Source organism: Struthio camelus, chromosome 8, assembly GCF_040807025.1.
Source record: "Struthio camelus isolate bStrCam1 chromosome 8, bStrCam1.hap1, whole genome shotgun sequence".
In the NCBI taxonomy this organism is placed as follows: Eukaryota; Metazoa; Chordata; class Aves; order Struthioniformes; family Struthionidae; genus Struthio; species Struthio camelus.
Genome location: NC_090949.1, coordinates 24948017 through 24973577, shown reverse-complemented (window position 1 = coordinate 24973577; position 25561 = coordinate 24948017). Strand labels below are relative to the sequence as shown.

The following is a 25561-nucleotide window of genomic DNA, read 5'->3' as shown; positions in this document are numbered from 1 at the left end:
TGCTGTGCTGGCACCGACTATCCCGCTCGGGCGGCGGCGGGAGAAGCGGCGCAGCGCGGGGCTGCCCCGGCCGGGCGGGCGGCTCCTGCCCCGGCCGGCTTCCCTCGGGGTTGCGCGGCGGAGGACAAAGCCCCGCAGGCGGCGGGAGACGAACTTTCCACCTGCTTTCTTTTATTCATGTTGCTAATGGTCGCGGGCGGGGGGTTGTGCTGGTGCGTGCGCGTTTCAAGGAGCGCATAGCAAGCCGACCTGCGGGAAGGACGAGGCTGGAGGTAACTCGGAGCGGGGGGGCGCCACCGTCCCCGGCGCCCGTTCAAACGCCCGAACGGGCTGTGCGACGGGGGGAGCAGAGCGGCGCCGGAGGAGAGGCAGGGAAACGGGCGGCGGGGAGCCGCGGGAGAGGGGGGGGGCCCCCCATCCTCCCGCCGCACTTCTGCCGGGTCCGCCGCGGCGTGAAACTTGCGGGGGGCGCCGGGGAGCCCGCTGAGCCGCCTCTCTCTGCCCCGCAGCGCCAGGGGCTGGCCGTGTGCTTGGCTCTCACCACCATGTGCACCAGCTTGTTGCTCATGTACGGCGGCATCGGCGGCGGCGGGGGCCACCCGGAGCCGCGGCGGCGGCAGCAGCAGGTGGCGGCGGCGGCGGCGCCCAGCCGGCCGCCGGGACGCGGCCAGCAGCGCCCGGCGCCCCCCGGCGAGCCGGGCCCCCTGGAGGGCTACATCAGCGTCCTGGAGCACAAGGTGAGCCCGGGGGAAGGTCCCGCGCCCCCTGCGCCCAGACGGTGCCCCGCAGGGTATCCCCCCTCCGGCCCTGGGCCGCCCCGCTGCAGCCTCCCCACCACCGTCCCGTCCGGCCCTGGCACAGGTTAGCAAGCGGCCGGGCCTCTGAGGGGTAGCGCCTTCCTCCTCCGTTGCCTGGTGGAGGATGGAGAGCGAAGCGTTTTTTTTTTTCTTTCAGGTGTGACTGTTGGAGGCACCCTCCAAGGGTGGGTGAGAGCTTGGGGTGAGATTAAGGCAGGGTTAAAGAAGTTGGTTCAGCACCTGGAAGGGAAAGGTCGGTAGGCAGGCGTTTATCCTTAACTCATTTAGTCTTCGGAAGCCAAGAGCTGCATTTGCTGCCTGGATGACCTTTTTATTCTCCTCCTGGAGCAGAAAGTGTCAACCTTAGTCTCCACTCCAGCATTTTGGGGGCAGCTCCCTAACGGTGAACAAACTGATGACCCTCCTCTTGGCACAAGAATTACCTGGCTGGACTGCCAGACTGCGATGCCCTTTTATTGGACACAGGCAGACTAAGCTTGGCTGTCTTTCTAGGACAGACTGTGATGTGAGGTGGGCAAGGTGGGAACAGCCCTGCTGAAGAGATACTTGAGCCTCAGCGAGTTTCACAGAAGGCAGAGTCCTCTGCCCTGGGTTGTGTCCAGGTTCCTCCACGTTTACCTGAAGGCTCCAAAGACCCCTCTCTACCAAACCTCTGGATAATGTTTGTTATGCATAGGTTTGACAGTAAAAACAGGGGCAAAACGAGCAAAGTGATGATTCCCAACTTAGTGTTTTCGCTTCAAGACTGATCTCTCTCTGAGAGATGCTCTGCAGTCAAACAAGTTACTGGGCTGAGTTTAGAGGTACTACTGACTTTGATATACAGTGATTTTTATTGTTCCTTCTGGCTTCACTTTCTATGCAAGAGCTATCTGTAGTGCTCTTAACACAGAGAAATAGCTCATGATAGTCCCTCGCAGGTTTTATTTGCTGTCTTACACAGTTCTCCCAGGACTTCTCAAGTGTAATGGCTCTTGGCTATAGAAAAAGCAAGTTTGGCCACTTGGATTCCTACAGTGTGAGATGTTCTTTTGTAATTCTTTTGTCCTTTGACATGGCTGTAGTAATGATTTTCATGAGCAGTAATAATAATTAAGAAACCATCTACAGGTTTTTAAGGTCCTTTGTGTGAGTAGCCATGTGACACTGGTAACCTCTTTGGTTTCTCCTGACTACAAAACTCCCCTTGTTAGTAGAACATGCTTAAAATCAATATTCCATGCTTCTTATTTTCCAAGGTGATTTTAATGTCTCCTTGCGTTTTGGAAAGACCCATTCCTCTAGCTTTTTAATATTTTGTATTATGGCCCAAAACCCACAGATACTACATTTCTGAATTTCATTGCACGTAGCTCTTGCCTCACAATAATAATCTGCTGAAGCTTTAATAGCTCTTCCACATAACTTCTGTGGGTCAAAAGGAAGATAATGTGAGTCCCTGCTGTGTTCCCAGCTTGCTTTGTCTTATTTTAATGCACATGAGATCATGCGGAGAGCTATGCCACTGTGGTACACAAAGCAGTGTGGAGACTGTATTACCATAGGGAGACAATGGGGAGAGAAGGGTTCAGATTTGACTGTTAACAGTGTATTTGTTTTAGTAATTTAACATGGATTTACAATCCTAGAATACATAGGTTTCCTGCAGAATAAAAACTGGAGAACACAAAATATCACAGCCATCAGTGGTTTGGAAGATGAAGCATGCGGGATCAGTAATAATTAGAGAAAGAAAAAGAGAGGTATTATGAGAAGCGAGGGGAACATTTTTGGACAGTGTTGGGTGTGACACTGGAGACTGTAGGGGAGACAGCTTGAATGGCAGCATGTAAGTCCAGTCCAAAGTGAGAGAAAATGAAGGAATCGGAGCAGTTTAAGGAATATTAGACCTGCAAGAGGAGAGCAGGATCAAATTGTATAGCTCTGAGGAGGACAGAGAGCTCTGGAAGAAGAGGAAAAGCGCTTGTTGTACGAGGACAACAGGCTTGGAAAGGTGAGGAAGGAAATGGCTTCAGCAGTAACGTGTCTCATTTTGATGGCCCCAGAGGTGGCAGTGTGAAATGACAATTAACGGTAGCTTTTCACAATACAGCTTCCTTAATTTCCTGGATAGAATCTTGGTTTATCTGTCAAGAAGATGAATAAACTATACAAAATCCATCCGTTCATGTGCTATATGCAGTTAACGGTAGACTAAATCCTGGATCCTGGAGCTAAAACATGTTCTCAACTTTAGATAGGTTTTATGTCTCTGGATCCCATAGTTTGGCTTAACATGAAAATCTAGTTCAATGTTTGTGGCGCTGTTCCCATTCTGATGTGCTTAATGAGAGTAAGAGTACACATATATTTAGAAGTTATATGACAAGTGATGAAGTTATTAATCCAACTATGAGCATTGGCACATACCAAAGTTATGTTATACAGCTGTATAGACATTTCTCTTTAAGGATAAAGCTTAACTATTGTCCACGTTATTGAAATACCACATAGTACAACTATCTATCACTAATAGCAGTGTAACTCGTTTAGTAGTGCTGGCTGATCACGTATGGAGACTTTTTGCTGGAAAATCAAGGCACTTGGTTATAGCACCAATGATTTTAAAATATAGCTTGCAGTATTGTAATTACCAATTACTTTACCCCTTTTATTTTGCATTCAGTAAGAATTGTAGTTCCTCATCCATCCTGTCAAGATAAGCAGGCAATCTCTGAGAATACAGCTAAAATATGTAATATTCCTTTCACTACACTGAAGAGTCTTTGTTCGGGAGTCTCTTGTCACTTGGTCGGATTTGTGATGTTTTGTTTCTTAGTGTTTTGCCTCTGTAGTTTTTGCAAGCTCATTTTTCCCTGAATCAGGCAGCAGAGATCAGAACCAATGTTTACAGCTTTAGCAGCCTTTCACAGTTATAGCAGTGCAAACTTCATTTCTGTTGAACTGAACGCTTTTAAAAAACAAAAAACAAACCACAAATTAGACAACTGCTTCAGTGAGTGATTCTTGCCATTTTTCCTCACCGTGTCCAGGACAGCAGCAGTTAAAAATTGTTGTTAACTGACATCTGAAATGAATGAATGGTATGTTTGTTCCTAGTAGCCAGATGTTTATATCCCACCCTCTCACAATCGGCACAGAGAACATGGTTTGTTGATAGCTGCTGTTGAGAGGTCAAGGACTGAAGAGGAGCGGAGAAACAGCAGCTCCTCTCTGCTTCCAGGAGCTGCTGCTTTGGGCAGAGGCACGCTGGCAGAGCCGGCACTGCTTCGCTGTCGCGTCTCCTCGGTGCTTAGGAAGGACAAGCACCCCAGACTGTCAAACTACACGTCTTTCATGAATTCTTTGAGTGTAATCTGGAAATTAGAGAGATTTTGTCATCAGTGTTGAGGGAAGCAGAATTATGCTCTTTTGTGAGGAGGCGTGGAGATACAACTTTCTGTTAATTCCTCGCTAGCACTGTGAGAAATCACACTGCTAATATTTTTAAAGCAATTATTGCATACAAATAGGAAGCTATTAATGAGAGCAGGAAACCTAGCACTATTCTAAAACTTACGAGAAGTAAATATTTGACCATTATATTACTATTCTGAAATGAGAGGAGAACATGTCTCTGGATACTTAAAAAGCTTTTTAGCCAGTACTGACTCAACAGTTGGTGCTACAAATAAAATATGAGTTTATCATATATGTAATAGAATACTATTGTGAGCCATCCAAGATTTTGTTTCTTAGAAAACACAATAATATATCAAAATCAGTCTTACAGACAAATGTGTGAGTTTAGACCCATGTTTAAACACCTTAAGAGAGCATTGAAAGCAATATGATAATTTAAATGATCGCAATGATTTAATTTATGATAGTGCATTATCATATGCAAAGAAATCTTTATGATCCCTTTAAATTAATGTGGATCAGAGAATAGTGTAGTTAATGAAGTGCTTGAGGAAGAATCATTCTGCAAATAGTCCTATAGCTCCCATAAGCTCTGAGATACAAGTACTCACTCTGAGACAAAACTGTTTTTTCTAGGATAGTGAATCTTTTCCACTTAAAGGGGGGAAATACCTTGCCGTGTTTTATGCTCTCTCTAACAAGTATCTGATAGAAACGGTCTGAAACTGGACTTACTACGTAAGTAGTTAAACCATTGCCGTTTTTGGTCTGAATGGTTTGTGGGGTCATTAACGCAAGCTTCACAACTAGCTTCTGTGGAAAGTAGAAATGGGAAAGAGTGAAATTATTTTGCGGTTTCAGTCTCTTTCAATTAATTGCATTTATTACCGAATTGTAAGGCGTCTTACAGCAAAACGGCTTGTCTTGCCTGCAGTGGGTTGAACCCACTGAGCCGAAGCAAGCTGTGTACTGTGGTTTCATTACAGGTTCCTGTTAGCCCCTATGCAATCCTCTGCTGTCAAGGAAGGAGCACGGCCCTTACGATACAACGCTTTGCGCGTTGCGTGCTTTATCGTACTTGGTAGTTGATGGAGCCTTTATAATGTCAGAGATCCACAAGGGGGAGACTTTATTCTAGAATAACCTTGTTGGGGGACACTTCCACGGGCCATAAATCTAAGCAAGGTGTGATTCCAAAAAGCCTCTTTTTCTGTGTTTTGTTTGTTACTACTTTTTCTTTGGGGTAGTGCAGTTACTTTTTAATACAGTAAGCTTAAGTTTATTAAAACCCTCATAAAGCTGACAGAATTAAAAAAAAAAAAAAGTAGGACTGTGACAACAGGAGAATGTAATTGGATAAACACGTACCCCACTGACGGTTATGTTTTACCAGATTCACCCATTATTTGAATAATGACTATCTTGTGTTTTATATTTTCTTGCTTTTGAGCTACTGCAGTAGTCTGCTTTTTCAACTTAACACATTGTAATACTGGGTTCATTCGTTTTGATGATTCTTGTCGAAAATTTTTAGCAGCCTCTGTGTGGGCTGGGTGATAACACTTCCTGTGCAATACAGAGCCTGCGACAGCGATGGAAAATGGTACCTTTGCTGTTTTCCAGATTGCTTGGCACCTCTGCAAGGAGCCAGCAGTCCCAGCTTGGCACTGTTTCTCCTTACAGTATCTTGAAGTCTTTTGCATGTTATTGGCACTAGGTATCAGTTAGCTGTGCAGTTAGGCCTTTATTTTATTCAGCTTTTTGAAGGGGGCCATGTTCTGTAGCTGGACAAAATTTTTATAGAATTTTGACTCCAGTATGTGCTTGAGAGAGAACACCGATGTTAGCCAACAGAAAAATAGAAAAGGATAGTATTTCACTGTTATCTCAGTTACCTAATTCTTTCTAAAATACGTGCCTTAGAGGTGGACTCTGACTAATAGAGATAGATAGTGACTCCAGGCAGAGGTCAGGACTTGTTGCTTAGAACTGACTGGAAAGAGTGCAGGTACCATTAAATATTCAAATGTCCCTGAAAATTGAAAGACATTTAATATTCATCTAATATGCAGTGTAATTACATTAACTCATGTAATGTGGTTCCTAAAAGCCTCCCCAAACACAAACCAGCAGTGTTCTGATCATTTCCTGGTTTTTGAGAAGATAAAGGAGAGTACATGATCGTTGTTGTTTTTAAAGCGGAGAAAAGTATTGGAGTTCATGCCAGGTGAAGGTCTTGCCCCACGGAACTTCTAATACCCAAAACTGTGATGTAGCTTTGTTTGAACCTGAAACAAAAAGATTATTTCAGATACCATATCATGAAATCTTGGTGATTGATTTTGGTGCAAGCATAAATAGTAAGTAGATGGTCAGATCAAGACAGTTAATTCAGAGCACTGCTTTGATTTCCTTGCATTTTGGAAAGTCACAGTTCACGGCAATATCCAATATCATGAAACCAGTTATAATAGGTTGATCTTGTTTTTACAAATGATTAAGACAAAATCCTTTTTTCTTCACAGACTTTATGAAAAATTGCAGAAACATGAACATGTTTTTATTTATTTTACACTTCTGGCTTTTGACTGATTCTGGATTATAGCCTTTATTCTGAATTGTGAAGAGTGAAGAATCAGCAAACATGCTCTTTCCTGTTTTATGACTATCCTATGCATCATATGTTAATAAATGGGAACTGCCTCTTTCCCTTGTCTGTTCCCCTCTCTCGTCATCTTTTATGGACCTGTAAGATTCCTCATTTGATGCTTATGCAAAATACTTCCAGATAGGAGATTGGTGTCACTTTGTCTGCTACTGAGGTTTGCCTGTCTCATACAAAACCCCTTAATTGTCTTTTCTTTCCATTTTCATCATCATTTTCAATGACCACATTTATACTTCCAAGACATAACCATTTAAATCTGCCATAATGCATGCTTTTTGCACGCTGCATTTGACTGTGAGCATTTTAGGCTATTTTCATCTTTCTAGGAAGACAAATTGTTCTTTTAAAGGGTTTTAATCCTTAGTGGAAGTAAGCCTGAACCAAATGAGGTTTTCCACTGATGGGAAATGTCATTTTTGTTCACAACTGACGGATATCTCTCAATTAAGTTCCCTAAGTTTTCTCTTTGCCCCTGTCCTGGGGTGTAAGTTGAAGTTGAGTGTCACCTTAACTTCAGTATCAAGTGTCGAGTATCACTTGAGTGTGATATCTTCAGAACAGCAGACTACAAGGAAGAGTTTCCTTGTGACAGTGACCTTCCAGATTAGCTCAACCTACATTGCTCAGTAATGCTCAGTATGCACATCCTTGATGCTGAGGTGGCATTGATACTGAAGAACTCAGTGTATTAATTTAACTTCTAATTAGGGCAATTATGATCAAATCAGCGGTCGTTTGGTGCTGATATAAGCTGATGTGACAGCACAAAAGCTACTTTGAAGGTGAGATGAAGCATCATGCTGCTTCACCTCATCCCTAAGCAATCTACATTAGTCATCACTGTTTTGCTCTAACAGTTGAAGCTAAGAGTGTGAAGACTAGGTTAATTACCGAAGTTTTCTATCAGCTGGTAGAGCAAATATTTTCAGTTCAGAAACCTCTATTAATTGGTCTCCATTGTCACTCTTGAAAATATCCAAATACAGTCAAGAATAAGAGGTGCAAGGAAAGAGAAGGGACAAACCAAAGCTTTAACTTTCTGCCTTCATAGAGTCTTTTCGCAACAGAAGTGTGAAACACAAATGGCAAAGCAGAGCTCTGAGGTGCTGCTTTAGAGGTGTCCCTTGATGGTATTATTTGCAATATAGAGTTCTGCTCTGAGAAACACATACATGTTCCTATAAGGAACATAGCAGTGCTTGAGCTGGGGTTAGCCAAACCTGGCTAAATACCGTTAATGCCTGGATTAGATTCAGGGAGGCAGTTTTCCTCGTACACGTTGTGCTTCTCTTACGATGTATACGAAGTGCAGCAGTAAATACTGGATTCTTACAGGAACATTATTAGAAAACTTTGGGATAAGATTGGGTTGCTTTAAAATATGGAGAGAGTAGATCAATGTAATTACTAGACATCACCTTTGAGTATTTTTCCACAGTGACAGTGCAGTAGTGCGAAAAGTTCATTGGCCAAGGAAAGAGAACAGTAATGGGTTTACATGGTATACAGGCAGCATAGATCAGCGGGGGTTTTTGTGTTTTTGTTTTAATTTGGATTTAGTGATCTAGATTGTTGTAAGTAACATAAACAAAACGTATAAATCTGTGCTTTATCCACAAATAAAACACTTTTAAGACAATACTAATTGCAGCTATAGAAACATTTCCATCACAGAATGGATGGTTTAGTAAGAAATAGCCTGGAAAAAGAGGAGGACAAAGTTTCTCAGTAAACAGTGCATTTAGACTATGCGTTTTGTTTACTGATACTTCCAACTACTCTAGCAAATACTATATTTTTAGTTCAGTGTGTTACATACATCCTCAGATATTGTTATGACTCTAATATTGCCGAAACAAAATATTCGGTAAAGCCTATACTGTCGGACAGCATTAAATTAGAGTATATCTTGCCCTCAGCTATAGCAGGTCGTAAGTACTCACAGTAGATGTAATAACACTCAGCAGAGCATTGGTCCAAAGAGTTATCTCTAAGGAACAGAAAGCAGTGAAAGTTTGTGCAAACGTACACCCGTATCAAGCTTTGTGCACAGGACAGTTAAAGGAGTATTGTTACGCTTAGGGAACTGCTCACTAAGAAATAGGCTTCTGGAGATTGCACTCATCACCAGCGACGCACTGCTTAACCGTTTCCTTGCACAGGGTTAAAACCTTTTCTCCTGGTTTGAGGCGCCAGGCAGTGTTTCGTTGGTAGTGGCATGAGTTACATTCAAGCTCGTTTCCTTCTAAGCTTTCTTGCCTGCATTGCATTCTCTGTGGATGGACATTTTTATTCTATTTCGATGAAATTCACCCTTTTGACCTGTACAAAACATAAGGGTCTGAGGTAACACATAATCAAGGTAACGGATAGGATGGCAGCACGTGGTTATTGGGTAATAAAGTGCGATGCAGAGATCCCAAAGCTACAGGAAACCGGGTCAGTAAGTCCACGTAGTGTAGTTTGAGCCAGGCTTGTTAGCAGTTTGAAGCGGAATAATCACACCATACCTGAGCAAATAAATCCTGACCTTTGGCAGCAGTGTTTCTTCTGGAGCTGGCTGGCTCTGCACTGTGCTTTCTGTGGCACGCAGGGTCAAAGTGGGCTGAAGCTAGCTGGGGCGTCGTGGGGCTGGTTGTGTACACGAGCCCAGAGCGTTTCGAACAGTTCCCAGGCGTAGGGCCAGGGACCTCCATTACAGGAGAATGCATTTGAAATGCTAGCTGTTCTTCAGCTCTAACCATCCAAACTGTAGGCACTTTGTGTTTGCAAAGATGTGGCAAAAACATGTGTGTTTTTTTTTTTTTTTTTTTAAAACCACTATTTCCAGGACTCGCTCATAGTCCTTATGAGAAAGCTTTTGGCCACATCCATGGAGGCACTGCTCCCCTGACCTCATCCTCCATCAGCCTCTGGCAAGTCTGGTGCAGTCCCTTCCCTGATGGTTTATTCAGAGCATAGCGGCTCACGGGCAGTACGTGCTGTTGTGCAGCCTGTGCTGCCCCTTACCTGCTCCACTGTAGCTTGCAGTGTGGCATCTTTGGGTCAGTTCTTCAGATGCTTGGCCAGATTTCATCCTTGGAGATTAGAATAATGACAAACGTGCTCCTAAATTTTGTTGCTGTCCATTTTATTCCTAATGCTACTGTAAAAGGGTTAGTGTTACACATCTCAGCATTATTGGTTGACTCCAAAATAGGAACATAAAATCTCAGAATGCAGTCAGTGGTCTGCTGCAGCTACCAGAGTGATGCAAAGAATTAATGCTGCCTGTCCTTCCACAGCTCATCTGTTTGTGCCTGGGTATTTGTAGGCAAGCGCCTTACATTACACAGTGTCTCTTTTTTTTAATTTAGATAATTTCTTTCTCAACATTTATATTCCTTATAATTATTGATGACTATCCAAAGTACATTTTGCAAATTAAAAACCTATAGCAAAGTCACTACTATTTCCGTTTGTTCATCTACTTGTGTATTCTCTTTGTAGCAGCGCTCTGGCTTTGTTTCTGTTTTTAATATCGATTCATTTGCATCATGACCATTATGAAGCCTGGGTCCATTTGTTCTAATGTTGCTTATGCTATCCATGAGAACTACCTTGAATGAGAATGGGACTATGCATAATAACCAGCACTTCAGCCAGGGTTTCCCCCTCTTGCTGAGTGCCAGCTGACACGATGCCGAAGCATGTCTGTGTAGGATTTTGCCAGCAGACGTGAGCATGCTCTGCCCTCCCTTTGAGCCGGTTGGAGAGGCATCAGCTCTGCCCTGGCAGCTGAGGAGCTGCAATATGCACGTTGCTAAGCCAGCACTAATAAGCTTGACTGAGAGGAAGGGTTTATTACCTGGAGTTCATCGCTTTTAGTGTGGTTGTGTAGCTTACACCATAGTTTTGTTTGTCCTACAGTCTCGATGCATGAGCAGAGCTTGCTTCTTGTTGTATGGAGCATGGACAACACTTGTCTGCATCTACCTGCAAAAACCTGCTTATTGCATATCCTGATGGTCACCTAATGTTCCTTCAGAGGCGTGTTTTCAGCCCTCTGCCACGCCACCAGGAATTTCCTAACTAATATGATAGGAGAATATGAACTCTGGCCTGCAGACTTCTTGTGCAACTGCATGCTTTTCAGGGCTTAGGCAGAAGTGTCACGTATTTCATAGGGCTCTTGTTACGTAAATTCTGGTCATTAGAGCAGATTGCCAGATGTTTAGTAGGCCTATAAAGAAGACTGGTTTTCAGCGTTTATCTTACATGCAACAGCCTAATATGATAGGTAACATCAGGTTTTCAGAGTTGGAAATAGCCAAAATTAAGTTTACAGAGCAGAAATTAGTCATCTAAGTCATCATCTACAAAGCATGCTTATTTTACTGGGCATGTTCTTAACCAAGAAAAAAATGCAAGTTGCTTTGCTTTAAAAACGTATGTTTGAAAATCAGGCCAAGTATTTTTTTTTTTTTTTAATTTGTAATGTGACTATTTCTATATCCATATATGCTATGTCATTTGTAATGTGTTTTCTGGTATTCTTATCATGTTCACTTCTTTGGAAATGTTGACAACTGCATCTTAATTTCAGTCAATGAAGAATTTTTGAAGATGATGGGATGTTTACTAATATCCTCACAATCTAATTAATGTAAGACTGCTGAGCCTTAATGTTCCTCTTCCTGTACATAGTTATCATATTCATAGATTTAATTTTGATTTCTCTTTTAATTTTTGCGAATAGCCAAAAGCTATAGTTTTTAAAAAGTAGAATCAAAACTAGGGCAAAATTCCTCACTTTCCTTGTATCTGCTTTATGTCTCAGTAGTAGCGCAAAGAAGCAATGAGGCTAGTTATAGATATGCTGAATATTCTTTTGCGGTAGTAGTGTTGGTGTGTCCCTGATGGCTAAAGGGCACAAATGAGGTACTTTGTGCCGCTGGTAGACATGGAGCAGGGATATCAGGGCCAGGAGGGTGTATGTGGTATTAGCATGTCTGATTTCTGCCAGCACAGTGATCCCTTTTGATCTGCAGCAATTTGTGCAATACAGAGCGGCTTTCAGGGTATCTTAAATTATGCCTGTGGCCATTTTGGCCTGGAAAGTGAAATGATGCTTTAGAATCACCTTTCACTCCTGGCTCGTTATGCGGCAGGGAGGGGAAGGATGGTACTGCTTACGCTGCGAAGGGCAGCGGTGATGCGAAGGGCAGCGGTGATGCGGTGTCTTGGGTGCCCGCAGGAGGTGCGGCCACCGCTCGGTCCCCGTCGGAGCTCTTGCTGGGGCCAAGGTGGGATAACACTGCTTGGATCTTTGCCTTTCTTGGATTTGAAGGAAATCCAGAATATATCTGGACCCCTGGTTAACAACTTAATTCTGGTTTTTTTTGCATCTCAAAAATCTTAACAGTCCTCTAGTATAAAATCTTGCTAACAAGTCACTAAAATATGTTCTCCTTTGCTTTTTAACACTGGCCGTGTCTCTCCAGATCGAATCTAGATTTGAAGCAATTCACAGGACCTGGAAACCTGGTCTTCCACGTTTTATATTGATGAGAGATACAGTAAAACTGCAGAGTTGGGAACACCTTAGAAATGGGTTTATGACAAAAATACTGACAAAGGCCTATTGCCTATAGTGGTGCTCTCAGACACATCTAGAATAAATTGATGGATGATAAGATGCATCAGCTTTATTAAAGTTTCTCAGAACTGATTTTTTTATAAGTATGCTGCTTCCTAGGGATATTTTTCAGTGTATTATGAAGATGACATATCTTATTTGTGGTGCATAATGTGGAAAAAAATTGCTTTAAGATGACAGTTAGAATCCTAACTTGTGAACTTTCAGGTGTGATGGTTAATTTGCACAGTCTGTAGCAAATGAGAGAAGATTAATTCCACTTGGAAGTGCAAGAGGTGATATCAGCCAAGGTCATGCTAAGTCCAAGGACAAACCATTATCTGAGGCCTCAAGACTTTGTTGAATCGCATGCATTGCTCACAGGAAGTGCACGAAAGCCTTGTGACTGAGATCAGAGGTGAAAACTAAGGGCAGCTATAGCAAAACGGTGTGTAAGCCAGTTCAGCCAAAATTGTAAGTCCATCTCTTTTGGAGTATAAATGATGAGGCTGTATTTACTTCCTTTTTTTTTTTTTTTTCTTTTCTTATTGGAATTGCCTTCTTGTATACCAATATGTGCAAAGCATTGCATCTTTGAAATTCAAAATAAGTCATGTCTTAAAAAAAAAAAAAAACCTAGTTAATTTTGGTTTCCCTTGGAAAACAAATAGATATATCACCTTTTTTTTTTTCATATCCCATACTTTACATTCGTTAAAATACTAAAAATTACATTACACTGTTTATTACAGTTGTGCTCCTACACAGTAATACACAAAAGACTTCTTATACTGCCTTAAGGATTAAGCTAAGCTCCTTTGTCAGGCTGGTTGGTACGGCAGGACTGTTAATCTTTAACTGTCAGAGTCTGGTTAGATTCTTTAGGCTGAGGCCATATCTAAGTGCAAAGAAATTAAAAAGAACCAGCTCTGCTAATATTTATGCCTTCATATTTTTCCACATAGCAATCAGTAAAAAGAGAAGCTGTGTTAGACATACATATTTCTATAAGAAGATTGCATTTCAAACCCTTATTTAGCAACATCTTAATTTGTTTTACATTTATGCTTTTGAAATATGAAGCCAAAGTTGACAAAAAGTGTTCAAAATAAATTCATGAAAATAAGATGTACACTGGGTGACAGCTCATTTAAAGGAGAATAGGGAAATCATAAGAACCTACTTTTCCTAATTACAATTCCATAGAGTTGTCTACAGTATGTTCATGTTTTATTACATCAGTAATTACTCTTACATTTTTCTTTCAAATTACAACATTAAGTCACAAAAGAACTGTGCTATAGTTGCAGCATATTTAGACAAGGCAGGACTTGAAACAAAACTATATGAAAAGAACAGTGAAGTTGGGAGGTAAAGTTAAATTCACTGTGAAGGATTAAAGCTAATATTTTAGCCCCAGCAGGGTATAAAACTGGTGATTAGGAAAGCTGTGTAGCGCTTATAGGTATTAAAGGTTTAGATTCACTCTGGATGTCTCAACTGTACTGGTATATTTAGTTATTTTAAAGTTGTCTTAGCTGAAACTTGTGAAGATGATTTTTTTTTTGAATAATTATCTGATTATACATAAATAGTACAATTTGTGCAATATATGTCATTATCAAAAGTGATAACATAATCACCTAATGAAATGCTACAGTTTTGATGTTAAAGGAGTAGCAGAAACAGTAAAGAGGATTTTGGGTGTGGTAGTTGCCTAAATATTACTTTGCTTGCCAGGCTATGTTTTTTTTCAGATAATAGGAAAAGAAGCAAATCTTAATTTTCTCTCTTTTTTTTTTTCTTTTTCTCCTTCAAATGTAGTTTTGAGTGGCTGTTTTTATATTTTATGCACACACAACCTTCCCATTTTCTGAAACAAGAGGTACTTTCCCTCAGCTCATTAATTAATAATACTTTGTACTTACATATCACCTTGCTTTTGGGGATCTCAAAGTGCTGTAGAAATATTAAATGCAGACTCTTGCCTTAAAGTACAGGAGTAGTAATTGCTTATTCCGTAGGAGGACAGTGAAACACAAACTTAAAACTACATTTTTGACCTTAAGTGTCTAGCTAGGGATCTCGGGCGGGAGTCTGAAAAGTGTTGAAAACCGTGGGGACTCATCAATTAGGAACAAGTCCAAAAAGCAGTCACTTGGGATTCGTGGTTTTCGTGCTTGGCTTGGAAATGACATTTAGAACCTTTTTGCGTATAACACCGAATTTTCCGCGCCTAGAAACGGCTACAAAATACTTGCTCTGCCCTGTGGAGCTGCAGAACCTAAAAATGCCACAGGGCACTTCCAGCGTAGCCCTTTGGCTTGAGAAGGATCACGGTGGACAGTATTTTAGCCCAAATGAAAGATAACAAAAGCAAATGCGGTCCATGGTCTTGAGTTGGGAATCTTGCATGGAAATGGAGCGAAAAGCGTTCTGGTTCCTGCTCCAGAAACTGGTGAAGCTCATAAATATTTTGCAAAGTTGGGCCACATAGACTGAAGGCTACAGCCTCCCTGTGTACCTTTCCGAGGTGGCTTTCTGCTTGGTTTTAGGTAACGGTGCACCTCCTTCAGCCCTTTTGCTGCCTAGGCTGTCACTAGCTGTCCTGCGAGGCTGCCGGTGTCGGCCCCAGCCTGGCCCGGGGATGCAGGGGAGCTTACGTGCCGATTTAGGTGGCAGCTGAACGAGGCTCTTTCAGATCGTGCCTTTGGTTTAGGCTTTCAGCTCCCATCAGAGTCTCATTGCGGGCTGAGACGCGTCCTGGGCTTCTGTGATCTCGCTCCGAAGCAACGTGCAGGTGCCTCCGTGAACGACCGGATTTTCGGAGCACGTGGAGCACCTGCGTTTTGCAGCGACTGCGGTGACTAAGGGCAGGTTAACTCTTTGAGCGTGGTATTTGATGGTGCACAGCAGGGCTGCACAGTATTTTGGGCTCTAATAAGCTTTAATAGGGTGTGCAAATACAGGCGCTGAACAGTGTGAACAAAGCACCCCCCTGCCTTTGACTTAGGTCCTTAGGAGATGGCCTATTCATTGTGATAGCACCGACTACTTTTAAAAGTTCATCAGTTTCTTTTACCTGAAAAGTATTTGGTATATGTTTTATATTGTGCTGCACTGCATATTTGATATCTGTTATATGATATGTATCAAATAGTTAACAATCAAACAAGTGAATTTAAATGATGGGGAGAACTGCTATGGCAATGCATTTCAGATTGTGAAAACCTTTTCTCTTTGTGGATTCAAGTAATCCCTTCATATTTTAGTGTAAAGAAAAATAAAATCTTTACTGCAGAAAAACTAAGAAAGAAGATGATTTAAAATATATCTGAATGTAAATGTTATGCTTGTAAAACGTGCCTGACTGACAGCATTGGAGGCTGGAGTCTATCTGGGTCCTATAAAACAAGGACAGTTTAGGAAGAGCAGGAAGAGTTTTACCATATACCTGGGAAGATCATCTTTAAGAGCAAAAGTGGAAGTGGTCTTTAGACGGTCAGCTCAGTCCTTAACCTCTCTGTGAAGGCTGGTCCAGAGTTTCCTGGGCTATTCAGTGGCAGCAAAATAATTTGTGATGTGACTGTTTCAGTTTTGAGATCACTACATTCATTTCACATGCTTCACCAGCCCTCCTGTACTAAAGCAGCTGGAGTCAGTATCAGCATAGCTTGTATTTGATGTAGTAAATGAAAATGGTAGGTCTCCTGAAATTCTGTAAACTCAAAGGGCACTCAATGTTTGCTTAGTGTTTAGATATCCCTCACTCTTCTTTGCCTACAATTTGCAGTGCCTAAAGAATAAGGACAAAAACACACAAATACGAGAGCACAGATACAAAAAGTTTCAATTACTTTCTGTATAGCAGTAGTGAGATATGAGCAACTTGATGTGGCAATGCAGGGTTTATGGAGTAGCCATCTTTGAAAAAAGGAAGGTTGTCTTTCAGTCTTAAAATTATGCAGCTGAAGTCTCAAGAATGACCTCCGTTTTCTTTCCTTCCTATGGAGTAGGAGCAAATATTTTTATCCTCCCTTTCAGAGGGTGAGAATGTAGATAAGACAGTCCTGACCTTCTCATTTGAATTAGGGCAGTTGGAGGAGAGAACTGTAAGTAGTTAATTCTGTCATCATGGAAAATAAGACTAATAAAAGTTGCACTGCACAGCTTTTAGAGTCCAGGTGTACAAAGCAGAGCATTTCCATTAGGTACAGAAATACACATACTCCTGCCACGAGCAGTGTAGCTCCAGTGAGATACGTGACTCACCGATGGCGAGCTCTGACAAAAAATCCATCAAGTGCTGTTGAGACTCTGTCAGGAAAGGCAGCCTCAAACAACTTTTTTTTTTTTCATTATTGTAATCCATCACTTCTTGTTGTGCGTCTCATAGTGGTCTTATATTGGCAGATATTCTTGTAAACTTCTACCTCTTTGTGCTTCTTAGGAGAACACGGGCATAGCGTTGGATGATTAAGGCCGTTCTCATGTGCAGCTTTGCAGAGCTCAGGGGCAGCACGCACAGTCAGGAAACGCCACTTGGAATGAAATATCGCTATTCGAAGAGCCTAATCTTGCTTCTGCTAAAACTCTGTAGAAGTCTCCCCTGAAAATCAGCAGAAGCAGGCTTAGTACCAAGGTTGCAGCCCATTCAACTGCTTTCAGCAAAGGCCGCTGGTGCGGCAGGCTCAGTCCTGCGAGAGGTTAAGCACCAGCTGCCGAACCCCTAATAGATGTCTCCCTTACGTGAGTGTGTAGACCGTTCCCTGGTTCTGCTTGAAATCTACAGATCAATAAAATTTGAAGATAGAAGGGCATGAATCATGTAGGGTCAGGCCCTCTCTATTCAATTCATACTGGTTAGGGAAAAAAGTGGGGGAATCTGCAGTACTAGGGCTAATAATTGTCCGGTGCCAGGAACTTCCGACCATGGACTGAATGTTTCTAAAAGTCTTTGTTTATGGGTCTCACTGTTAAAGAAGCAGAAGAGCTCAGAATATGCTAATGGACAATGGAGCCACAGTGATAATCAAGGAAATAATTAGATTACTTTTTAAGTTTTTTGGTTTTTGGTTTTTTAGGATTCTCTGGCTTAACAGTGGTGGCGGTGATAGAATGTCACACTTGTTTTTCTATCAGTAGTTCGAGGTTTTAATAAAGTACGGACTTTGGTGATGCTGACTGTCACATATTATTCTGATAGTGTCTGGGCAACCACCATTTATAGGAAATTTCCATTTGAGGGTTGATGTTTCAGTGGTCATTCTCCGATCTGAGGAGATTCGTATGGTTTTATGAGTGGCGCGAGGCTTTTACTGTTGAAGGACACTGAATCTCTGCCTTTTTATTCTTCCAGCTAGCACTGAGCTCAAGTCCCAGCGGTGCACTGAAAGGCCAGAACTTCCTTTCATAAACCACTGACCTTTCTTCTTGATTATCTTTGTGAACTGGTGCTGTCTTTCAGTTAATAGAACTTTCTAATCGGAGAGCTAAGAGGGCTAAAATAGAAGTGACAGTTTTTGCTGCTGGTTAGATGTTAATGTGAGTCCTGAATGCCTTTTAAATATGTTATTCTAAATCTAAGGAAATGGAGAAGAGCACTTGTATGTTTTAAAGAGACTGAGAAAACAAACAAAAAACCCCATCTGTCTGATAAGGTTGAAGGATGTGTCACTCAACTTGAAACTGGAGATACAGACACAAAAACCCTTTATGAATGTGAAAATGCAATGCATTATTATATTTTTGTACACTTTTAGGGGGGAGATTTTATTTTAAATATAGATCCTGTTTGTAAACTTTACTCCACTGAAACTGACTCCTGGTTGTTTTAGTCCTGTATTTGAGACTAAGAGAAATTCAAGCAGCAGAATATTTTGGCACTGGGATGTGTTGTTTTTGCCTACTGGTGAGAGTTAAAGTAGCTCCATGCTGTCTCTAACTTTATTTTGTGATTTTTTGGTAGCAGCCTTTGTTCTGTTAAGAAATAGTAGTTTAGTTCTGTTCTGTTTGCTCCAGCCTATACTGGTAGCTAAGGAAAAGGTTGATGTGAAGCTCCTGGAAACCTTACAAAGTCTGCCTAGCTTAAGGCTCCTGTCTAATATATTAAAAGTATGAAAGGATAAAAGAGAATCAGGCTTATTAGTCTTTAGATTTCAGTGTTTCAAGCCGAATCTGTTTGTGCCCAGATGTGCCACTTTTCAGAGTGCCCCCACCTCTGCCCAAGGCAATTAAGACATCCTGAGATGCTTTCCCTCAATAACAACCCTAGTAGAAGGCACTAGCAATGTATTTTGGGCGAGGGCTGGAACAGAGGTGTTGAAAGCTCCGTGTCTTCTAACCTTGCTCTAGCTCCCACCGTTCGACACGCAACTCTCGTTCCTGCAGGGACCGTTGAGAACAAATGCTCTCGGTGTCTTCGTTCAGCCACACGTTCAAGAACCCCAGTGTTAAAACGAGTACATTTTCCTCTCTTAAACAATTTGTTCAAGCCTTTCTTGAAACGCTCACTGAGAACATATTGTTTTAGGAGTGATGTTTTGTGCGGGACATGTCTCCCATCAAATGGCACTTACCTAATACTTTTTATTGCAAGCAACATTTAAAGAAGGCAAGTGATAATCTGGCTCTAGTGAGTAATTTTTGGCAGTTTTTTTCATCTGCAGGTTCTTAACAAAGACAGGAAAACAGTATGCCAGTATGTGAGAACTTTGCTATGAACAAACAGACCTTGCTGTTGTTCCTGGCAATGAACTAATTGGCTTTAAGAGCCATGTAAACAGCACACGTTTACAGAGTATGGTGTTTATTTATGTTAACGTTATTCCTTTAAGCCTTCTTGCAGAGCAGAGTCTGGGGTGCCAGGTGCTTTCCAAACACAGTGCAAGAAGCTGGTCCCAGTCTGCAGCTGGTTCTTTTACTGTGATACACCTGGCACTTGCATAGCTCTTCCTAAAGCACTTTCAGCTCTCTGGATAAAGCATGGCTCGGTGTTACGAGTCTCATTTTAAAGCTGAAAGATTAAATTTAAAGTAATAATTTGCATTTGTTTCACTATATGCCAGGCAGCCTATGGGCTGGAAGTGGTCCATAGAGGCTATTTCTTTGGCTGAAAGACAGCCTGTGCTGTTTGCTTGGACGCTTTCTGTTCCTTGGCCAGTGGCTGAACAGCCAGAGTGCAGGCTGATAGCTGATCAAGAGGTGCAACCCAGCAGGCCAGAATAAGGTTGGTTCCCTTCACATCTGTACCCACACTTGCTGGACCTGCTGCCTGTTGGCTGTGGTCGGTCAGAGAAAGGCAGCAAATTCTTATTTGTGATGAGAGGTTGACTCAGCCGTGAAATGGGATAGAGAAAGAAAATTACAAGTTTTCACTTTTCTGTTAAGCAGTTGTCCTACAAAATTGCATAACTCCGTGTAGATGCTAAATCCAGATGAAGCGTTCTCCTCCCTGAAGAACTGCACAGAGAGCATCACAGCTCAGTGTCTGGATTTCGCAAGTGGTTGTCTTGTTATTTTTTGTGAAACCATTCAAGGGCGTTGATTTTGCCTTTACTCTGTGTGGCATACCTAAGTGCAAAAGTAGCAGACTTCCTTCTTTGCCGTTTAGTCCGAGGTATGTATGTGAAATCACCAGCTTTGCAGCTGTCACGGGTGGGGACACCAGATTCAGTACTTTCTCACCGCTAAAGCTTTTGGAAGAATTCTTCCAGCTTTTGCAATAGCTCACTTGATTAAGTTCAGATTTGCTTTTCAAAATGCTCCATCTTGTTGTTTGCAGTAAAAATGAGGGTACAAATGGAATATAATGACCTGCAATGAATTTGTGATATGCAGTGAATTTAGTTTCCAAAAAAAAAAAAATTTTTTTTTGCTTCGAAGCCTAATGGTGGCAATTTAAATCATCTGTGATAGCTGTGTTTAGCATCTCAAAGTAATTAGAGGCAAAGTGGGACATAGTGAAGAATTTGTCTTTCACGTCAGAGAAACTAGATGCTCAGTCTTCCTTCAGTAAAGGTTACATCCTCTATTGGAGGAACAGATAATCTCAGAAATGCCAATTGTACATTATATATCTTCTCAGTATGATGTTTTTGTTGAAAAAAAGTCCTCTTTCCTGTGTGTTATTTCCTCATCTCATTGCATCTCAGTGCAGTCTGTTTCTGTGCATTCAAATGAAATACACTATTAAGATATATAATACTGAAAACCTCTGCTCTAAAGTCCAGTGAGATATATTTTCCCTTTTACTAGTAGACTGTGATCATAGAAGTCTCTAATCTCATTAGTTCAAAAGAACCACCCCATAGCACTTAGGTACTTTGGAAAAGCAAGTAGCAGAAGAGATGTGATTAAGTTCATAGAAATAGGAAGGAAAATGTTTCTTTTGAGGTAACAATACACTTATGCTAGTTCAGTATTAATGTTCTGGAAGACAATAGAAGAAGCTCTGATTTTGGAAAGTAATTTGCCCGTGTCCTGCATGAGAAAGCTTAGTATTTTGCATTAGTATGTTCATGATGCAACTTAGAAGATGGCGTGTTGATATTTTTTATTATTTGTAATTTGCCTTTCTGTCAATTTTCTTTATGCTGTTTATCTTCGCACAGTCTGGGAGAGGAATGTGCAACCCTATTTTTGTTTTTAATTACAGTGTTTATGGTTATTCTCAGGTGTGTGTTGCTACTCTTGCTAACTATAGAATCTATCAGCTCTTCATAGGCTTGTTTGGTAGGTAGCACTATTGTTTTGTTCAAGCATTTAAATTTGACTGAGGAGTTTATCTATATGGTTTTTGCAAAAGTCTGTTAAATCCATTTATTTCAGATTTGGATATAATTGCCTGTGCTTGTGTTAATGCTGTTTTCCAGAAGATTAAACATATACTGTCGAACCTGAATTTCAGTTTTTGAAAGAAAAGTGCTGATGATTTCAGTATCTGATTTATCGGTAGAAAAGTAAGCTTGATAAGGGGCAAACAAGAAGCAAACGGTAAGAAATAAATGTCAGAGCAATTCTGGGTATTTGTTATTCACCTGAGCAATTTTACTGTCTGATTTGTAGGTCCCTCCTATACTTCTGGATGTCACAAATCTTCTCATCCCTTTGTGCTACTCTTAAATGTAAATGTCATCTTAAATTTGTTTCTCAGGCTGTGTTGTTGAAAACATGGAAAAAAATGCTAAAAGGTCAATCATATTTATCTTAACCCAAATTATTTTCAGTAATTGTATTTTCACCCCTCATTGATTTTAATGGGGTATAATGTATTATTTGTGCCCTAAAATCAATATAACATGCAAAATGCTATTTGTAGAATTATGAGTTAAAAAGGGAAATATCCATTATTGTTATTAATATAATGCTGTATGTGTTGTATCAGCTGTATAGTATAATTTATCAGATATGGTACATTGAATCCCCTTGAAGTCAATGCGAAATGGATATGTGACCATTCACCATGCTCATTTGTTGTAATGTTTTGGTTATTTAGAGTTGCTAAGGGCTTATTACTGAAAGCGTACGTTTGTGCGTACCTCAGTTACCCTTAAAACGTACCGGGTAAATCGGCACTCAAGAGTGGAATGATTTGCCAAGTGGCGTTTCAGGTGGGTCTGCTTTACGTCTTTCCTTCCCTCCACGTCCCTCATTTTGTCCTGACACTTAAGTATGGCATAAATGTAGATTTGGAGAGGGGTTGCAATGGGGTTGCGTGTGTGTACTAAGACGTAAGTCTGATCTCTGAGTCTCACTGTGGAGGATAATGTAGAAGTGCTGCAGATAATGAAGCAACGATGTTTCTAGGTCTGTGGCAACAGGCCAGTGTCAGGGCTTTTATGTGCCATTTGAGTGATTTATGATAGAAGATGAGCCATATTATAAACAAGAGGAAGGGCAATCAGTAATCCTAGAGTTACAGTGCCATCATCTTGAGTTTAAATAGCTACTGACTACTGTACACATCCTCTCCAGAAAGACAGACACTTATTGACATATCTATCAGGTTATAGAGAATTATGTCATATGTCATATATCGTACTTCGAGTCTTAAACCTGCTATTTCTCCTTGACCTTTTGCAAAGTCTTATCTTGTGACTTCCTGAAAATCTGTTGACCAGTGGATACCTTAGCTGTTCACCTCTTTTGATGGGGATACACATGGAGCTATTCTAGCCCCTTGTGTCATATCCTGTGAGATGATTCTCTAAAATTCAGCGCTCAATGCACGCTCTGCTCACACCCAGCCTCTGCCAGCAGTGACGTCTTCTGGGATGCTAATGACTAGCTCTTCCTTAGAGTTGTCTTAGTTTTCAGCCTGAAAGTCAGATAGCCTAATGTGGTGAGCATAGCATTAGGCATTCCAGAAACGTCGACAGTGCTTTCATCTTGTGCTTAGTTAGATTTTATTAAATAAAAATGACTTACATTGGATTCTGGAGTCAATAACAAATTTGTCAGTGACTGTTCTGGGTCATCTTAAGGGACAGTAATAAATACTGAAGATATCTTAGGTTATTTGTCTGCTCTCTTTACTATTGATAGAAAAATTTTCTTGCTTCGCTTTGGGACAGACGGTCTCTTTTCTTGTCCCCAGGAAACTGGGAGATACACTTCTTTTTGCTTCCTTTCCCAAGAACTTCCAATTACTTCGAATTGAAAGCCATGATCCGGCCAACACGTATGCATAAGTGCAGACTCTAAGCTGTTCTAATAGTGGTATCAGTATTATATTTAGTAATGTATGTGACAGACACCAAAGATTGTATTGGAGACCTGCAAGTTTAAAACTGGAGGATGCTGCAGTTGGAGCTAAAGGACTGAGTTGTTCTAGCCTGGGTTGCAACAGGCTGATACCCGTGGTGGAAGGTACTCTCACCAGACAGCTATATGGATCTACATATTATATGTGATCATATCATACATTATTGCAAATTGCACATTGAAAACTCTTTTGGTTCCTGGATTAGGAGAAAACTTGAAATATGGAGGAACTTATGCCATGAATCTTAATGCTCCAACATCATAGAGGTGATTGAATTAGAAACTTGCCTGGTTCATATACCACCTACTTAAAGTTGTGAAGTGAATTGATGGAACACAAAGCATCTGTATCATAGTTCGGTGATGCCTCTCTGCATTTGCATAACTTCAGGCTTTTTGAAACTGGAAAGTGTTTGAGGTTTTCTGTTTTTCCTTTGTTCTGAAATAAAACCCTCTGAGCTCTTTTTTCCTTCAAAATTTCAGTTTTAAATTCTCAGCTGGTCTGAGCAAAATCTATTATTATACAGTCCTTTGAATAACACACTTCTACAATATTTGTCATATGATTCTTATTGTCTGCATGTGACTGGCATTCATATAGTTCCCATTCTTTTCGTAACAGCTTAGGACTTTTGCTCTGGGCGTGTGAAAAGTCCTTTCCATGGTTCGTACGGGCGAGATGTCATTGTTGTTCTGCAAGCATGTCTCTGAAGAGGTGAGGCGTCCCTGCACTAGCTTAGCGCTTGATATTTTAACTCTCTAGACAGAAATGTGATATAGGTTGGTTTATATTCATATTTGAGGGACAGCATATAATCCTAGCATTTTTTTAATCAAAAAGCGTGCATTCGTTACTTCTCACAGCTCATTTACCAAACAGGTGGTTTTCTGTTGTGGAAGGTCTTGAAGGAAAGCGTCCTCGTGCTGCCTGGCGGTTGGAAGCCAATGCTGCAGGTTGGCCCCTTAGGAAGACCTCTGAGCTCGGTGCCACGCTGAGGACTGCTGTGCTGGAGTCGCCCTGGGGTCGTCCGGGGGGGGGTCGTCGCTCCTCCAGCCTCCCTCCCGCGCACCCTGTCTCTTCAGCAAGCACCTCTCCCCGCTGGGTTCTCTGGCCTGCTCATGTGCGGAGTGTGCTTTTCATCACCTTCCTTTCGTAACCAGGTGTTGATGTCAGGCAAAAAGTGGATGAGCGCTAGTTTTTCTGATCCTTTCTGAATGCCAGTTGCAACCGTTAAGATGTGCATGAAGGATCATGAGTTGTGTTCCTGCTTAGGGAAGCCTTTGTCTTTCAAAATTATGCCTGGTCACCCTCCCTTTTACTTTTCTGATCCTGTCCTTGAGACTTTTGGCAGAGATTTGCCTACTCCATAGGTGTACTGTTGTCTTCTTTCATGTTACAGTGTAATGCTCTTCATGAAATTTCCCATTTTCTTGCCTGTAACCCTTTCCTCCTCTTTGCTTGCTACCTACTGCCTGCCTGCTTAGTTAACCATTGTATTTCATGCTTTGTCCTACTTCTGTCTTTTAATTTGCCTAACCCTCAGTTGTATCATTGTGCTAAGTCCACCTTGGAGGCTTGTGATATTATTCAGGGCCTGTGACGCCTGTTTTGCCTACTACGTGCAAGAAGGATGAATACCGCAGCTGGTTTCCCCCTCAGACTAACATGCCTTTAAGCAGGAATTACGTTTGAGCCCCATAAGTCTCAATAACACATCGTGTCCGTAGTTAGACTACTGCAGACAGCTTAAATGTTCAGGAGCAGCTGGGGATTTGGAGGCCCTTAGCTTCTGCATGGCCACTGTGAAACACGTTACAAATTTCCTGGTGCTCAGAGCTTCCGAAAAGGCCACCTCCTTGGAGCGAATCCAGCCCGGCATCCAGGCTGCAGCTATGCAAAATTTCGTAGTCATGTTTAATTATGTGGGCCTGTCTTTAAATTGTGTGTCTGCAGGTGCATTTCTTTTGTCACGGAAAGCATTAATCCCAAAGAAAGACAGTTTAAATTTAAATGTTGAACAAATTTACAGTTAATTACCTCTCCAAACTGCACTGTAATGACAGTGAAGTTAAATTTGATGTTAGGCACCCAAATCTTTATATTAGTTACTAAGTAAAAGCTATCATATGCCGTCAGTTATTTGGGGGTGTAAATATCCCTTGCTATTATGTATCAGGTGTTTTTATTGATAGCTGGTTTGTTTGTATTTGGTATTGATAGCTGGTCTGTTTGTCTAAAGTTGTGTACAGCTTTAGATACCTTGTGACAACTGTGAAGATTCATATTTCCTA

General features: G+C 41.4%; 1 protein-coding gene across 1 annotated transcript in view; it reads left to right on the top strand.

Annotated features, from left to right (window-relative positions):
- Nucleotides 1-25561, top strand: part of ST6GALNAC5 (ST6 N-acetylgalactosaminide alpha-2,6-sialyltransferase 5) — a 71478-nt gene that overhangs the window by 542 nt on the left and 45375 nt on the right. The window contains exon 2 of the mRNA XM_068952789.1: nucleotides 510-737. Within this exon, the coding sequence (XP_068808890.1) occupies nucleotides 510-737 (228 nt within the window). The remainder of the gene's footprint in view (nucleotides 1-509; nucleotides 738-25561) is intronic.